Consider the following 18,593-nt stretch of genomic DNA (forward strand, 5'->3'; position numbering starts at 1 on the left):
TCTAGAACCTGCGAGCCACAACTACTGAGCCCGTGTGCCACAACTACTGAAGCCCGTGTGCCTAGAGCCCCTGCTCTGCAACAAGAGAGGTCACCGCAATGAGAAGCCCGTGCTCACCGCAATTACAGAAAAGCCCGCGCACAGCAACAAAAACCCAGTGCAGCCAAAAATAAAATTTTAAAAATAATTAAAAAAAAAAAAACCTTGGAGCCAACAAACAGCATACATTAGAACCTTTTTTTAACTTCTGATATTCTAGGATTAAGAAATATATTTTTAATATTTATTTATTTATTTGGCTGCACTGGGTCTTAGTTGCAGCATGCGGGATCTTTGTTGCGGCATGCGGGATCTAGTTCCCTGACCAGGGATTGAACCTGGGCCCCCTGCATTGGGAGCGCAGAATCTTAACCACTGTACCACCAAGGAAGTCCCAGGATTAGAAAGTATTAATATGGACATGAGATCTATACATTTACAAAGAAAATGCTGACTTTACACACAAGGCTCATGTGAACAGAACTTTTGATTAAAGCTGTCTTCACTCCCCCTCACCCGCAGACTGATCAGTCCCTGAGTCCTACTGAACCTGCCTCTTCAGTATCTCAATATCCATTCACTTCTCTCTGTCTCCACTGCCAACACCCTAATCTAAGCTGCCAACAATTCTATCTTGCCTGGACTATAGTAAAGCCTCCTAATTGGTATCCGTGACTCTAGTCTTTGCCTCTGCCAAATATGCAGCCCAAGTGATCTTTCTAAAATATAAATCTGGGCACTTCCCTGGTGGCACAGTAGTTAAGAATCTGCCTGCCAATGCGGGGGACATGGGTTCGAGCCCTGGTCCGGGAAGATCCCACATGCCACGGAGCAACTAAGCCCGTGCACCACAACTACTGAGCCTGCGTGCCACAACTACTGAAGTCTGCGTGCCTAGAGCCCCAGCTCCACAAGAGAAGCCACCGCAATGAGAAGCCCATGCACCGCAACAAAGAGTAATGCCCGCTCGCTGCAACTAGAGAAAGTCTGCGTGCAGCAACAAAGACCCAACACAGCCAAAAATAAATAAATTAAAAATAATAATACAAAAATAAAAAATAAATCTGATTGTGACACTCCCCTCCTTAAAAGCCTCTCAGCAGCTTATCATCACTTACAGGTTAAAGCCTAAAAGCCCTAGCCTAAAAGAGCAAAAAGTTTAAGAATACTCCCTGCCCGGCAGGGTATGGGGAAACCCCATCAGCATCAGCATCTAGAGGGATGCTGTTATAGAGGCATCATAGAGGCATCAGCACAGCCTCTATGGATAGTAATTTGGCATTATCTAGTAAAACTAAAAATACTTATACTCTTTGACCCAACAGTTCCACTCCTAGGAATTTACCCTATAGATATACTTTCATGTGCAAACTGACATATATACAAGGATACTCGTTGCCTCATAGTTTATAATAGCAAAAGGCTAGAAAATATCTAAATTACATCAATACAGGATCGATCCAATGAATTATGGTATATCCACACCCCAAATAAATAAAATAAATACCCAAATAAAAAAGCAAGGTATAGGACAGAAAGTATCATATACCACCTTTATGTGGAAAATACAGAGACACATATTTGTAAATGTACAGAAGACAGCTCTGGAAGGATGCCCAAGATACCAGTTATGGCAACTTATTTCAGGAAGAGGGATGGGGTGGTGGCGGTAGGGAAAGGGTGAAGATTTAATATTCTCTAAATACTTTTTATACTTTTTGGATTTTATACCATGTGCCTATGACACATATTTAACAAAATCCAATTAAGAATGAAAATGCATAAGTAAATAGGCCCTTGTGTGATCAGTGAGGGCTGTCCTTCAGCAGAGAACCCAGGTCTGTCTCTCCAGCCTCATCTCTTGGGTCCCTCCATCCAACAACACTAACGTACCATGCTGATTACTGTGCTATTTTATAACCACTTTGTTTTTCTCTGCTGGACATTCTCAGCCTTCTCATTGCTCACCTGAAGAACTCCTCCTTCTTTTCCCTGAAGACCTCACTCAAGTTTCTTCTCGTTTTAGAAGACTTCTGAGTTCCCTTCTCCACCCCCCAAAACGTACGTGGCTTCTTATCCTATGTACCCATGGCAAATGTACCTAATTCTATTATTATACCCTCATTCTCTGTGGCAGTTATGCACGTGTCACCTGCTAATCTGTGAACTCTTCCCTTTCAAAGAGGGCCCAGCACAGGCCCAGGGTTAGACTTGGTGTGCAATAACTATAAAGACTGACCTATCTAAACACTATGTGGGGTGGGTGTGTGTGTCTGCATCTGGAACTGTATGGAGAAGTGAGGAGGAATGTCATGTATTTCTTAAAAATAAAAAACTGTGTGAGCTGGGGTGAACCTATCTGGTTCTCTGTGGGCTTTTTCATTACAAAGAACATTAGCAGTTTTAATTTTCCCTCCTGTCTTTCTGTCTTCTCTGTAAAATTTTTGAGATTAAGGAACCAGTCTGAATCACCTTTGCATCCTTCACAGACCGAGGCACATAGGAGGTTCACAGGAATGAGCCACTGAATGGCAAGTACTATGGCTTGTAATCCTCTAAGAGGAGAGAGTGCTGGTTTGGAGAAGCAGGATACAAAGCCAGGGGCTTAACAGGGATGGAGCAGGGCATTGTCAAGGACCTGGAATCTACTTCCTTGATGAAACCCAGACCCAGGGCTCATACTGAGGCTTCATCATCTTTAAATATTTGGTACAATTTTCCAGTGAAACCATGTGGCCCTAAAGATTTTGGGGAGGAGATTTAAAATTACAAACTCAATTTCCTTAACAGTCATAGTGTTATTCAAATTATCTTGTTTCATTTTTACATGAGTTTTGGTAGTTTTTTTTTTTTTAAGAATTGTTCTATTTCATCTAAGTTGTTGAATTTGTGAGTGCATTTTTTCCCATAATAGTCCTTTATTATCCTTTTAATGCTTGCAGGTTCACTAGTGATATCTCCTTTCATTCTTTTTTTTTAAAGAGCTTTATTGAGGCATAATTGACAAAACAGTATACATTTAAAGTGTACAACTTGTGTTTTGATATATCTATATACTGTGAAATGATCACCACAATCAAGCTCCTCTTTCGTTCTGAATACAGGTAATTTGTGTCTTCTCTTTTTTTTTTTTCTTTGTGAGTCTTGCTAGAGGTTTATCAATATTATTGATCTTTTCAAATAACAAGATTTTGGTTTAATTTTTTTCCATAGTTTTTCTGTTTTCAATTTCATTTTTTACTCTTTTCTTATTTTCCCCTTCCTTCTGCTTGCTTTGGGTTAGTTTTGTTCTTCCTTTTCTAGTTTATCAATATGAGAGCTTAGAGTATTGATTTCAGACCTTCTTTTCTAATATAAATATTTAATGCTATAAATTTTCCTCAAGACACTGATTTAACAGCATCTAAAATTTTGATATGTTGTACTTTCACTTTCATTCAGTTCAAAATATTTCCCAATTGACCTTAAGATCTTCCTCTCTGACGCATAAAAGTGCGATATTTAATTTAAAAGTGTTTGGAGACTTTCCTATTATCCTCTGTCACTGATTTCTAGTTTAATTTCATTTTTGTCAGAGAACATACTTTGTATTATTTCAAATATTTTATATTTGTTAAGGTTTGTTTATGACCCAGGATATGATCTATTCTAGTGAATGTTTTATATGCACTTGAAATGAATGAGTATTCTGTTGTTGTTATGTGGAGTATGCTATGTGTCTATTAGATCCAGTTAGTTGATAAAGCTATTCAGTTCTTTTCTATTCTTACTGATTTTCTGTTTACTAGTTCAATTATTGAGTTATTGAGAGGCGTGTTAAAGTCTCCAACTATAATTGTTGATTTGTTTATTTCTCCTTTCAGTTCTGCCAGTTTTTCTTCATGTATTTTGAAGCTCTGTTGTTAGGGGCAAACTCATTTTCATTTTCTTGAATTGATTCTTTTATCATTATGTACTTCACTATTTTTCCCTGGTAATTTTCTTTGCTCTGAAGTCTGGTTTGTCTGATATTAATATGGCCAGTCCAGTTTTCAGTTGATTAGTGTTTGCATTGTATATATTTTCTATAATTTTACTTTTAACCTACCTATATCATTGGAATTGAAGTCAATTTCTTTTAAAAAGTATAGAGTTGGAAATTTTTTTTTTTGATCCAGTCTCACAATCTCTGTCTTTTACTTCATGTGTTTAGACTACTTATATTTAATATAATTATTTATACGTTTGAATTTACATCAATTATTTTATTATTTGTTTTCTATTTGTTCCCTCTGTTATTTCTTCCTGTTTCCCCTTTCCAGTTTTCTTGTAGATTATTTGAAAATTTTTAGTATTCCACTTTAATTTACATATTGTGATGTTTACTATATTTCTTTGTATTTTAATTATTGTTCTAGGGCCTGCAATACATACACTTAACTTCCCACAGTCTACTTAGAGTCAACATCTTACCACTGCAAGTGAAATGTAGTAATCTTACCACCACATAGGTCCCTTTACCCTCTCCCTCTTTATATGTTACATTTACATACATTAAAAACTTTAGCAGACAACGTTATAATCTGTACTTTTTACCTTCAAACACTTTTTAAAGAATTCAAGAAGACCGCACACCACAACGAAGAGTAGCCCCTGCTCGCCGCAACTAGAGAAAGCCTGCGCACAGCAACGAAGACCCAACGCAGCCAAATAAATAAATAAATAATTTTTAAAAAAGAATTCAAGAAGAGAAGAATAATCTATTATGTTTACCCAGGTATTTACAAGATTCCTTGTATCATTTCTCTTTGTCTGAAAAATTTACTTTAGCAATTCTTTTAGAACAGGTCTGCTAGTACTGTATTCTCTTAGTTTCCCTTTATCTTGGAATGTCTTTATTTCACCTTCAATACTAAAAGATATGTTTGCTGAATGTAGAATTATAGATTGAAAAGCATTTTCTTTCAGCAGTTAAAAAATATTATTTCACTTCCTTTTTAACCTCCATTGTTTCTGATGAGAAATCTGCAGTCATTCAAGTTATTGTTCCCCTATAAATAGTGCGTCATTTTTTCTCTGACTACTTTCAAGATTTTATTGCTGTTGTTGTCTTCAGTTCTCAGCAATTTGACTATGCTGTTCCCTGGCATGGAATTCTGTGGGTGTTTCTTATTTGGGGTTTGCTGAACTTCTTGATCTGTAAGTTTGTGGGGGGTTTTTTTTGCCAAATTTGGGAAGTTTTCAGCCATTATTTCTTCATATATTTTCTCTGCACCATACTCTCTTCTCTCCTTCTGGGTATCCAATGACATGAATGTTAGACATTTTGATATTGCACCACAGATCCTTGAAGCTCTGTTCATGTCTTTTTCTCTCTGTTATTCAGATTGAATACTTTTTTTTTTTTTTTTTTTTTTACGGTACGCGGGCCTCTCACTGTTGTGGCCTCTCCCGTTGCGGAGCACAGGCTCCGGATGCGCAGGCTCAGCGGCCGTGGCTCACGGGCCCAGCCGCTCCGCGGCATGTGGGATCTTCCCAGACCGGGGCACGAACCCGTGTCCCCTGCATCGGCAGGCGGGCTCTCAAGCACTGCGCCACCAGGGAAGCCCCAGATTGAATACTTTTGATTGACCTATCTTCAAAGTGCACTGACTTTTTCCCTATTGTCCTCATTCTGCTGTTGTGCCCAACAAGCAAGTCTTTTTTATTTCAGTTATTTTATTTTTCAGTTCTAAAATGAACAATTTGTTCTTTATATCTTGTATTTCTTTGCCAAGACTTTCTATCTTTCCACTTATTTCCAGAGTGTTCAACCTTACTTTTTGTCACTGCTTTAGAGTCAGATAATTCCAACATATCTGCCATCTTGACGTTGGCATTCTTTAACTGCCTTTTCCCATGCAAGTTGAGATTTTCCTGATTTTCTCATATGCCATATTCTGGCACATTTTGAATATTATGAGATTCTGGTTTCTTATATAAATCCTATGGAGAACGTTAATATTTTTGTCTTAGCAGACACTCTACTTGGTTGTGTTCAGGCTGCAAGTTCCATTCAACATTCTGAGGTTGTAGTTTCAGTGTCAGTTCCATTTTCAAAGTCTTTGCAGTGCTATTCAGATCTGTCCTGTATGTGTGCCACCCAGTGGCCAGTCTGGGACTTGGATGATGGCCTCTTAGTTCTTTTTTGATACAATGTTCAGAACCAGATCCATGCATGAACAGCGTGAGAATAAGCCCAGGAATTTATAAATAGCTTATGAAGTCACTTTCCCAAACTTCTTCCTGTGTATGATCTACCCTTTACTTTCTGGGTCCCTAGGATTCCCTTTTCCAGTCCTCCCTCAAAGTTTTAGACCCCTGTGGCCTCTGCTACTGTCACTACCAGGAGATTCCTCTCCTATTCCTCAAGCCTGTTCAAAAGGGCTTCTAAAGCTCTCTCTGTTCATCCTGATGCTTATTTCTGAGTTTCTGATTGCATTAAGACCAGGCCAGGTAATACTAGATTTTTTTAAGGGTAAATACTGCTGAATCAGTGGTACTTAATTCTGGTCTTATTCCTCAGTCTGTCTGCTACTATTTGCTTATCAAAGTCATCAAGTAGGGTTTCCCTGGTGGTGCAGTGGTTAAGAATCCTCCTGCCAATTCAGGGGACATGGGTTCAAGCCCTGGAAGAGCCCACATGCCGTGGAGGAACTAAGCCCCTGGGCCACAACTACTGAACCTGTGCTCTAGAGCCCGTGTGCCACAACTACCAAGGCTGCGCTCTGGAGCCAGCAAGCCGCAACTACCGAAGCCCACGCACCTAGAGCCCGTGCTCTGCAACAAGAGAAGCCACCGCAATGAGAAGCCCACACACTGCAACGAAGAGTAGCCCCCGCTCACCACAAGGAGACCCACACGGCAACAAAGACTCAACGCAGCCAAAAATAAATACATAAAATAAATATATTTTTTTTAAAAAGTCATCAAGTAGCTGCACCATGCATTTAGCCCAAGTTTTTAGTTGCATTCAGTGGGAGATACAGGGTGGATGGTATTTACTCCATCTTATCCAGAACTGGAACTACCATAACCACGATAACTAATTTAACATTCGTTACTGTATTCTCTAGTTCTGGATTTCTAGTTGGTTCATTATAAAGTCTTTGCCACTTTTTATAGTTTCTAGTTCTCTGCCGAAATCTTCACTCTTGCCTTTTTATCTTCTTGAATATAGAATGTATAGTTCTAGTTTTAATAGTTCATGTCTGATCATTCCAAAACTTGGAATATATTGTCTGCTGTTTTTGCTAGCTCTTTTTCATGTTTCTTTTTTTTTTTTTTTGCCATAATACGCAGCTTGCAGGATCTTAGTTCTCCAACCAGGGATTGACCCAGGGCCACAGCCGTGAAAGTGCTGAGTCCTAACCACTGGGCTGCTGGGCAAGTCCCCCTTTTCACGTTTTCCTCTCTTTGTGTGCCTAGTTATCTTCATTTAGGTGCTGAATATTATATTTGAAACATTTTTCAAAAATAATTTGTGGCTTTAGATGATGTTATCATCCTCCAGATGCTTGGGAGCAAGGTATCTTGAACCACCTTAATCTGATTTCAAGGATTGAGATATTTCTTGGTCACCCAGGTAACTCAGAGTTAAGCCTCAACCCCCATGAGGGTAATTTGCTTCTGGTTCCCTTAATCCTATGGTACAAACCTTCAGGGTTCCCAACCCAAAGACAAGGGGGTTTATCAGGGCTACCACCCTTAAGACCATGGGCTCCAATTCTGGTCTCCCAAGTCCCTTGAGGCTGTCTACAACACTGCTGAGTCTCTCATTCTCCCCTTCTGGAGTGGCAAACAACCCCAGGACAAAAGCTATGCCAAAGGCTGAGCTCACCATTCTGGATTTCCATCTCTTCCCAGATCCTGGGCAAGTGATTCTTCACTTTGTTAGCTCTCCAGTGCCTTCAAGCAGACATTTTAATATTTTGCTCAGCTTTATTAGTTGCCCTCAGTAGGAAAGTTGGTTGGAATTATCTAACCCAGCATTACTGGAAGCTGATATTCAAAAAATGTTAGTTCTCTCCCCTTTCTGTCTCACTCCCAAGACTGGGAGCGAGGATAGGCAGGGGACTTCCTTGGCAGTCCAGTGGTTGAGACTCTGTGCTTCCAATGCAGGGGGCATGGGTGTGATCCCTGGCCAGGGAAGTAAGATCCCATGTGCTGTGTGGTATGGTAAAAAAAAAAAAAAAAAAAATTTTTTAAAGAAATTTTTTTTTTAATTTAAAAAAGATTAGGACAGGCAGGTCCGTTGCGGAGCACAGGCTCCGGACGCGCAGGCGCAGCGGCCATGGCTCACGGGCCCAGCCGCTCCGCGGCATGTGGGATCTTCCCGGACCGGGGCACGAACCCGCGTCCCCCGCATCGGCAGGCGGACTCTCAACCACTGCACCACCAGGGAAGCCCTGGGCATTCTTTTATATTAAAAAAATTATATTCGATGTTTTTCTACTATGGTATTTCCAGTAATAAACCCTATACATGCTGCCAACCGGCCTCTTCCCAGATGCCTTCTCTCATGACTGCAGACCACCCCACTCTCCGTCCCTAGAAACCTACTGCAATAACATTCACCACAGCCTCTTTGCGCTTATGGTTTGGTACAAGTCTAATACCCTGGATTCATTAGATAATTTCTTAAGGCAACGATCATGTCTCTCCTCAAGCCCCCCTCCCTTCAACAGCTCTCAGAAAATACTTATATTCACGTAGTCTCTGAAAACCAAAGCACCCTAATTATGCAAGGAGAGTTTCCGCATATTGAGACGATCATCCTCAGGACATACAGGATGTAAAGTACTGTGAGGTCTCAAGGCGTTCAGCAGAGCCCTTTCATGTCTATACCACCCACTCTGAGGATTTGGGCAGATGGGGCATTCCACCATATCCCCAGGCTCCTGTACCTCAGCTCCAGAGATCTGAGCCAGTCTCAGAGAAGATCTCAGGTTAGGGCACTAAAAAGCAGCCTTTGAGGAAACTGAAGGCCATTCACCAAGTACCTTAAGCAAGATTGCTTCTGCCCAGGGAAAGAGCTCCCTGAATAGCATGGCTGGGCTCAAGGAGAGGGTCCCTGGACATTCTTAACAACCCAAGAGGCCTCAGTTTTAGCACCTGCTCCTCATCCATATATCCAAGACGAAAGCCTAACTTGAGCTGTCAGAGATGCCCCTTATTTCCAGGACAGGAAATCAAGACAGTATAGGGAAGCAGCAGCAGATCCCAGAAGCAGAGGCCTTTAAAATATCTAACGCTAACAAGAGGCATGCTGGACCCATATGGAGAAAATAACAGAGCTTAAAAAGAAATAAGAGGGAACGTCCAGTGGTTAGGACTCTGCGCTTTCATTGCCGAGGGCCTGGGTTCAATCCCTGGTCAGGGAGCTAAGATCCTGCGAGCTGCGCGGCTCGGGCCAAAACTTTTTTTTTAATTTAAAAATAAAAAAAGAAAGAAGGCTTGAATGATAGAAAAAAATACCATGCTCCTGGATAAGAAAGCTAAATATTAAGATATTGATATTTCCAAATTAATTCTTATGCAGTCTTATACTTAATGCAGTCTTAATCAAAATACCAATGGTATAGAGACAGAAAGCAGATTAGTGGTTGCCTGGTCGTGGGGGTGGGAACAAGGATTAACTGCAAAAAAGGAACAAGGATCTTTTCAGGGTGATGGAAATTTTTTTTTTTTTTTTTTTTTTTTTTGCGGTACGCAGGCCTCTCACTGCTGTGGCCCCTCCCACTGCGGAGCACAGGCTCCGGATGCGCAGGCTCATAGGCCATAGTTCACGGGCCCAGCCGCTCCGCGGCATGTGGGATCTTCCTGGACCGGGGCACGAACCCGCATCCCCTGCATCGGCAGGCGGACTCTCAACCACTGTGCCACCAGGGAAGCCCGATGGAAATGTTTTAAAACCGGATTGTGGTGATGGCTGTACAACTGTGAATTGTGTACACTGGTCTGTACATTTTAAATAGGTGACTATTATTGGTGTATAAATGATACCTCAATCAAGCTGTTTAAAAATAGAAACCTAACAAATTTTACTAAAAGACCATTCAAAATTCAAATCTGACTAGTCTTCCATGAAAGGATGTAATATGCTTTTGATCTTGTTAAAAATAATTCATCCCTTTTTGAAAATGTAGTTTTTTAAAATGGTGAATATAAGGATACAAGGTATAAAAAACAATGTTATCTGGGAGTTTGGAAAAATTCAAACAATGATTCTAAAGTTTTCCTACAGGAATAAACAAGAGAGAATAGCTGAAACATGTTTAAAAGAAGCATAAGAGGGTTGCTCTGCCAGAAATGAAAGCTACAACAATTAAAATGAGATCATCCTGTTGTAAGAGTCAACAAACAGATTAATGGATTATGATCGATGTATATATGGGAACTAAAATAGGCTTTAGTGGGTATAAAATTAGTGTATAAAGAAAGAATCACAAACTAATAGGAAAAGGTTGAATTTGGGGGAATACTTATTAACCAAAAATTGAGCTAGAGACTGATACCATGCTATACACACAAATCAATTCCAGATTAATTTAAAAGTCAAATGAAGAAATTCAAACAAAAATTATAAAAATACAGATATATATTTAACTAACCTTGGAATAAGGAAGAAAAGCATAAACACTATTGAAGAAATGGTTAAAATATGCATATTGGGGCATCTTACATAACCACTAAAAATGAAGTTTTTCAGATAATTTTCAGGAACCATGAAAAACTGCTCATGAAATAATGAGAAGTAACAAAAGGAGAATATAAAACTGAATCAGAATAACAATGTAAATCAAATTTTTAAATAACAAAATACATATACAGAAAGATTGGTAGGTATATCAAGATGTCTTTGGATGGTAGAATTATAGGTGAATTTTTACTTTTTCCTTTCAGCTTTTAGAATTTTCCCCCATATTTTTTACTATGGTCATGCATTTCTTTCATAATCAAAAAAGATTTTTTAAAAAAGATTTGGTAGAATGAGAATATGAAAAACCAATCAAATTCAGCTACTAAAAAGCAACAGCTTCAAAAATACATATAGCTGTTAAATGCATTTTTCACATGTATGATACATTTCACAATTTTTTTCAGTACTAAAAAAAAAAAAAAAAGCCACAAAAGCTCTTTGCAGGAACAGCAGAACCTCTACAGACAGCCTCTCCTGTGCCTGCAGTGCCCCAGCCCATTCGTCCCACCTGCAAGAGGCAAGGAGGGCCTTGTCAGGAGGATGCAGCCATTCTGGCTGTGGTATTCCCCACCGCTGTGGGCAGAGAAGCCAGATTCACTCACAGACTTGGCCGCCAGCCTGATCTCTTCCCAAATGTGCTCCCTAGGGGCCCATGAGGGCCATCCCTACCATATGCTCTGCTGTCCGCATGTGGAGCGGCCCCATCTGGGCTCCTAGGAACTCACCACTGCAGCTGCTGAAACCTCCTGAGACCAGGCATGAGAGGCTGAGAGTCATGAACAGATTCAGAGAGTCTGGTTTGAGGTTCACCCCACTCCAAAGACCTCTGAACTACCGTCCCCACAGACTAACCTCAGTACCCTCAGCACACACTGAAAGAAAACTATCTCCCCTGGCCACCCTTGAAACTGGTCTCTCCCTCCTGCCCCCATGAAAGCTCTCTGTGTGGGAAAGGCAGCCCCTCCAGGAAGCATCCTTTTCCCGCTGCCCTCCAGGAGGTACTGCAGCAGCTTGTCCCTCATGTTTCCCTTCACTGTTCCAAGAAGCCGTCTGTCTTCTGCCTTGACCCCTGTGAAACACTGCTTTCAGCTGCTCCTCCTGTCTCCTGGGACCCATGCTCCTGCTTCCTCTGCCCCAAGAAACAATTTCATCTTAGTTCCCGCCAAAATGCTGTCTCCACTTGGGGTTGCCAGATTTAGCAAAGAGAAATACAGCACACCCAGTTAAATCTGAATTTCAGACAGAAAACCAATCATTTCTTAGTATAAGTATATCCCATCTATTTTATCCAACCCACCCCCAGTCTTGATAACACTTTTTCCTTCTGCCCCACCATAAAACACTCCTTCTCTCTACACTCCTGTGAAATACTGCCTGCCCTCTGCCCCTGAAACATGAAACACTGACCAAACGGGATAAACTGTTTTCCTTCTGTTAATCCTCTCAATTCCGCTCCCCTCTTCCCTCTTCCCCTGCCCCCTACCCCCATCAAACTCCTCAATGCTGCCACCTGGATGCCCTCCCCTCCCCTGTCTCCACACAAAACCTCTGTCCTCTGTTGGCTACCTGATCCCCAGAAGAATGCCAGCACTCCTGTCCTCAGGGAAAACAGTTTGCCTCTACCTCCCACCACAGTAATGTCTCAGACCTACTGCCATTTATTTCGTTCTTAGCATGCACCAAGCCCTGGGCCAAGCACCCTGATTCTCACAGCAGCCCTTTGAAGTAGGCACTGTTTCTATTAAGGTTTTATGACTTGCCCAAGATCGCACAATGTTAAGGATAGTCAGATTTGCACATAGGTATACCTGACTCCGAAATCTTAGATAAAACCCCAGATCAAGTCAGAATTTTCTGGACAGTGGATATTTTTTCAATCTTCTACTAAGCACCCAGGTCAAGACCCACTGCACACTACAGACCACTCCTCAGTCTCCCCATTCTCTTTCCTCCCCAAAGAACATCCTCTTCCTCCGCCCCCCTCTGCGACATAGTCCCCTCGGCAGTGAACTTCCATGTTGTCAGAGGAGATGGTCACAGTCAGGCTGTGCCGCCCACACGCCTGGCATCTGGGGACTGCCTGGGGCGAGGCCCAGGCCTGTGGTCCCCTGCTCCTGGCCAGCACTCCACCTCACCCCACCCCCTTCTATAAATATCCCACTGCTCACTGCCTGCCCAGCTGCTGCAGCAACAGTTTCCATGAGGTCATCTTTCCCGAGCGGCCTCCAGGCACCCAACACCCACACTTACCTTTCCTGGAGTCCTGTGGCCTGCTTGCCCCTGCAAGGGGCTGTCCTGGGTGCTCTGTCTCCGCCGGGCGGGGGGTGTGGGCACTTGGGCAGAGGCCTGAGGCGGGGCCTTCCCTGAGCTCTGAGCCCCAGGTTCTGGATCTTGACTTGGGGAAGAATCAGGCTTGCAGCTGGTGGTGGGCTCCCCTTTGGACTTCGGAGGAGCAAATCTCTTCCTGTTGAAGGGCCTAGTCTGCTGGGGGGCTGAGGGCGTGGGCTGGCCAGGGACAGCAGGTTCCCTCTCACCTCTGGCTTTGCTGGATACCTTCCCTGAGGGCAGCTCTCCAGGTGTACTGCCCCGGGGGGTCTGGGCCCCCTCCTCCCCCTGAGGCTTGTCTGCCTGGGTACTCTCCAGATACATGTCCTTCAGGGAGAAATACACTTCCTGGTCTGGGCCTGGGACAGGGGCATTCTGGGCCTGGTCTTGAGTATCCACAGCAGAGGCTGGCTTCCTGGTGCCATCTGCTCCGGAGGATCCAGGCCCCTGTGCAGCCCTGCCCCTCGGCTGGGTCTGAACCTGCTCCATGTCCATGGGCCCCTGTGTCCCACAGGAGTCAGGCTTGTCTGAACTGGGGACACAGTTTTCAGAGGAACGGTGGCTTCGAGCTGCCCTCTCTACCTCTGGCTTCTGCACACCTTGCTTAGGTTCCTCATCTTTCTTTTTCTTCTTGGCCCCAGACTCCTTTTTGGGGGCTCTTTGAGGCCCCAGCTCCATGGCTTTACAGATGTATGTCAACAGGCCATGCTCCCCAGCTTCCCCGTTCTCAGGGGCAGCCTCGCCGTTGGTGGTCACCTCTCCGGAAGCAAAACTGTTGATCAGGCCCAAACCTGGGTGCTGACCAGGCTCTGTCTCTCCCTCCTGCCAAGCCACCGGTGTCCCGTTCTCGACCTCCCGGGTGGGGGACGAGGGGACTGGCACCTCGGCCCCACTCAGCCGCCGCTTCCGCTGGAAGCGGTCGGGGCTGAGCTTGCGCAGGGTGTCGGCCTCTTCCACGGCCTCCTTCCCGTGCTTCCAGCTCTTCTCGATCTCACGCATCTTTGCCGCAGCCTTGCGCTTCAGCTTGGCGAACCAGCGCTGGTGGATCTTGTATTCGGTCATGGTGCCCACCTCCAAGACCCCCGAGCAGGACACAATTCCCTTGGCATTCTGGGCAGAGGCCTGGTAGATGGCGGCATCTTCTTCTCGACACCTAGAGGCAGGAGCATGAGATGGGAGGTGAGAGACCACAATCCTCGCAGCCAGAGCCTCGCAGAGTTGAGCGCCCCGCCCCACCCCCTGCCAGCCCCGCCCCGAGTGCCACGCCCCACCTCCGATAGCACCACCTCCAAAATTCCCCACTACAGTTGAGGAAACTGAGGCTGGCAAGAGGGTGGGAGCTGGCCAAGGTCACGCTCTTCCAGGACAGATTAGACTTGGGGCCCAGGAGAGCTCCCTTCAGAAGCAGGTGTGAAGGAAGCCCCTTGTGAAGGAAGCCCCTTGTGAAGGAAGGATGACACAGGAGCTTTTTTGGGAAGCTGACCTCATGGAAAATGTTGCTATGGGTCAGGACCCCCTCTGGTTACACTCAGCTCTCTGGCTGTCAGAGATACTCCCGCCCTGGCCTTAGGAGATCCCAGACACTGGCAGGCAGACACGCTTCAGCAGGTGGCTCAGCTTAGCCGCAGAACCCCGCCTCCACCCCCAGATCCTGTCTGGGCGTCTTCATCCAGCTGACTCCATTTCTAAGGGCAGACGTGGGCCACAGGACCTTCAGGAGGGCAGAGAGAGCAGAACAGGCCCCTCTCCCTCACCTGTAGAGCTGCAGTGTGTGGCGGTTGCCCTGATGAGTGATCTCGTATTTTGGCAAGCCACAGTAGCGGTCCAGCTCTGTGTCATCCTTGTACCAGGTCACCTCTGGCTCTGGGTATCCTAAGAGGGAAGCAGGAGATTGGGTTGCAGGGAGACCAGTTCCAACGTAGTGGGAGGAGAGAACAGGATGCCATGGCTTCCCCAGACCACCTGAAGAGACTGGACTGGCCCACCTACCCCCGGGGCTTGTAGCAAGAAGAGGGCTATCATATGGCTCAGCTTATTTTTAGAAGCTAGGCCCTGTCAAAGCCTAAAACTGTTCCCCTTCAGCAGCTGGAAGGCAAATATAGAGGAGAAACTGCCTAGCTTCTGGTAAGAAGGGAGGCAAGGAGTCTCCAGAAAGCTTTGGCTGGTAGTAATAAGCTTCCTTTCTTCAGTGGCCTGTTCTACATCCTCAACAGTAGTAACAGCTCTATCCTCGGAGGTCTCTCACCAATACCCAATATCAACACCACTGCCAAGAGCCCTCCTTCTTTCATTCCAGCTTCCTGAGCTGTTAGTATTATTTGATGACACAGCTAAAACATCCATCCATCCATCCATTCATCCATCCACCCATCCACACCTACTTTCCCAACCATTCACTACTGTGAAACTGACTGAGGTATTTTCCCAGCCCCTCCTCTCTGGATTTCCAGCCCTACTCACAAAGAGTTTCCTACTGTAAAAGTCACATGTCCCTTCTTCCCTGGACACTTGGCTGATTTGTCCAGTAATGGACACATAATCAGTTAATCTAATCCAATTCTTTGATCTAGTATTTGGGAATTGGAACCTAGAGACGGTCTACCCTAGTGTCTGGAAATAACTTGGAAGGGGTACAGCCATGTTCTGCCACATGGACTGAGAAGCAGACAAAGCTGGTCGACGGTGAGATGGAAAATGAAGTTGATGTTCAGGATAGAATAAGAAAAAGGAGAGAGAGACTTCTCTGGTGGTCCAGTGGTTAGGAATCCACCTTCCAACGCAGGGGATGTGGGTTCGATCCCTGTTCAGGGAACTAAGATCCCACATGCCGCGGGGCAACTGAGCCTGCACACCACAACTAGAGAGAAGCCTGCACGCCGCAACGAAGACCCAGTGCAGCCAAAATTAAAAAAAGAAGACAGAGAGAGTCCCAATATCCTTCCAAATACTGGCTCCATTCCTTGCCTGGGCACAGCTACATTCCTACTTGTCAATTCCATAAGAAGCCCATCTAAGCCTTACCAAAAAATTCTGCTTCATTTCTTAAGCTGACTCCAATTAATTTGCAATGTTTATTAGACATTAAAGACTCCTAACATATATTCCCTTAGGTGTGTGCTGACTGCCAAGCAAGGGTTATGAAGATATAGGAGCTTGACAGACAGCTCTCTGCTCTCAGAGAACCGACTGTACTATAGAGAAGATAAGACAGGTCTCCGCACAAGGGAGGGATGCACCTGTATCTGGGTACACATTCTCTGTCTTCCCTACTGTCTATGGATAAACTACCCCCATGCCTATCTAAAGACACCCTCACTGCATCTCATCTCCTCTTGCCTCATCAAGGACATCTCTCCAACAGCCATTCCTCCTCTCCTGCATCATCAAGCTTTTCCTCTCTTATATCATTCCCATCAGTATACAAGCCTCTGTACTGTCTCCCTTCTTTTAAAAGAACTTTCTTTGACCCCACGTCCCCCATTAGCTCCTGCCCCCATCTCTCTATTCTCTCCTTTATAGAGAAATTCTTTGGAAGGGTTGTCTGTATTCACTGTCTTCACTCCGTCTCCTCCAATCAGGCTTTTGTACCCACCGCTGCACCAGAATTGCTCTTGGCAAGGTCACCCATGAGTCACACATCGCCAAATCCACTAGCGTTTCTTAAGCTTCGTCTACCCGATCTATCAGCATTGACCGTCCCTTCTTGAAACCTTTTCCTCTCTTGCTCCTGGATGCCACTCCTTCTGAGTGCCTTTCCTACTCCACTGGCCACTTTTCCTAATCTCTTTCTTCCACTGCTCCCCCACCATCACCACCTAAGACTATAAGTGTTAGATAGGCCAGGGCTCAGGCCTCAGAACCATTTTCCATTCTCTAGCCATAAAACCTAGGGGATCTACTCCTGTCCTTCAGCCTTTAAATAGCTATATCTTCCTGACTCCCAAATTTGTATCTCTAGCCCAGAACTAGAACTGGTTCTTATTTCTGACTGCGTACCTGACATCTCCACTTGGAGGTCTAATAGGGATCAAACCTAACAAGTCCCAAACCAAGCTCCTTATTCCCCTCTCCAAGCCAAGTCCCACATATATCAGTAAAGGGCAAATTCATCCTTCTAATTTGGCTCAGGCCAGAAACCTGGAGGCAATCCCTTATTCTTTTCCTCACGTCCACTCCATCAGACGATTCTATGGGCCCTTCCTCCAGACTGTATCCAGGATCTGATCACTTCTTGCCATTCCTCGCTGCCAACCTGGTCCATCACCATCATCTGACACCTCAGTTTCTGCAACAACCTCCTTGCTGATCTCACTACTTCCATCCTGGCCTCTCTTCAGCCCATTCTCAGCACAGCCAGAGTGAACCTTTTAAAATGAAGTAAATAAAGTCAAGTGATAGCACTCCTCTGCTCAAAACACCCTAGTAGCTCCCATGTCATTAAGGCCCTCGTGATGTGGGCCGCGCTAGCGCACCAGCCTCAGCTCCTCCCGTTCTCTGCCTTGCCTGCGGTACCCCTGCCACACGGCCCTGCTGGCTGGCCTCTGAAAGCAGGTGAGAATCACATCTGGATTCCTCCCGCCTCTGTTCACACATTCCCTCCTTGGAGAGGCCTTCCCTACCAGCCCCTGTGAAACAGCGACTCTGTCTCCCTGGAAACTCTTAGCCCTCTTACTATGTTTCTTTTTCTTCATAGAATGCATTGCTGCCTGACATATTATACCCTGATGAGGTTGCTGGTTTACATCCATCTTCTCCAACTCCCTGGGGAAAGAACAGCTCCATGACTCATCCGTGTTATTCGTGCTATGTCCCCAGTTCCTAGAATAGTGCCTGGTATGGAATCAACACTCGTTAAATATTTATAGGTGAATGAATGAAGCAATGCACTAACGGCTCAGGGTACAGAGAAGGGAACGAGCACCTCTGGCTGGGGAATCAGGAAAGGCTTTATGGCATGAGCAGCATTTGAAATGGCTGTGAGGGTGGGTAGAATTTCAGAAAACGTGGGTTCAGTGCCTGTACTTCCCCCCTTCATAGCACTAATCACAATACTGTAACTGACTATCCCCTTGTCTGTCTCCCCTCCTAGACTTATGTCCCATGTGAGTCAGCATAATCTCTCCTTCACTTCTGTATCCCTACCACCTAAGATGGCACCTGGCACAGAGTAGTTACTTAATAAAAATAAAAATCTGCTGGATGAGTGAGTAAATGAGGAAGGGAATAAGTGAGCAAACAAGAGGTGAGTGGGAAGGGCATGCCTGACAAAGGAACCACAACAGCATAGTGTGGGGTGGAAAGCAGAGGACACACTGGGGAACTGTGCACAGGAGTAGGGAGCAAGGGAGGTGAGGCTGCAGCTGGGTCAGCTAGGAACAAACTCTGGGCAGCCCTGACTGTAAAGCGAGCCCCATGTTTCCACAGTGAGCTAAAGCCCCTGGTTACATCACCGTGCATGTCCTCACCATCCCATGGGGTGATCTCATTCCTACAAGGGCCAGGCTCAGAG

The 18,593-nt window shown here is 44.8% G+C and overlaps 1 protein-coding gene across 4 annotated transcripts in view; it reads right to left on the minus strand.

The window, feature by feature from the left end:
- ALPK3 (alpha kinase 3) overlaps positions 1 to 18,593 on the minus strand; it is a 53,637-nt gene that overhangs the window by 19,355 nt on the left and 15,689 nt on the right. For 3 of the 4 annotated variants that reach the window (XM_060157804.1, XM_060157820.1, XM_060157812.1), the window contains 2 exons: positions 14,839 to 14,956; positions 13,010 to 14,237 (listed from right to left, as the gene is read on the minus strand). In XM_060157804.1, the coding sequence (XP_060013787.1) occupies positions 13,010 to 14,237; positions 14,839 to 14,956 (1,346 nt within the window). The remainder of the gene's footprint in view (positions 1 to 13,009; positions 14,238 to 14,838; positions 14,957 to 18,593) is intronic. The other variant, XM_060157826.1, reaches the window with a different exon arrangement.

Source organism: Lagenorhynchus albirostris, chromosome 1, assembly GCF_949774975.1.
Source record: "Lagenorhynchus albirostris chromosome 1, mLagAlb1.1, whole genome shotgun sequence".
NCBI lineage: Eukaryota > Metazoa > Chordata > Mammalia > Artiodactyla > Delphinidae > Lagenorhynchus > Lagenorhynchus albirostris.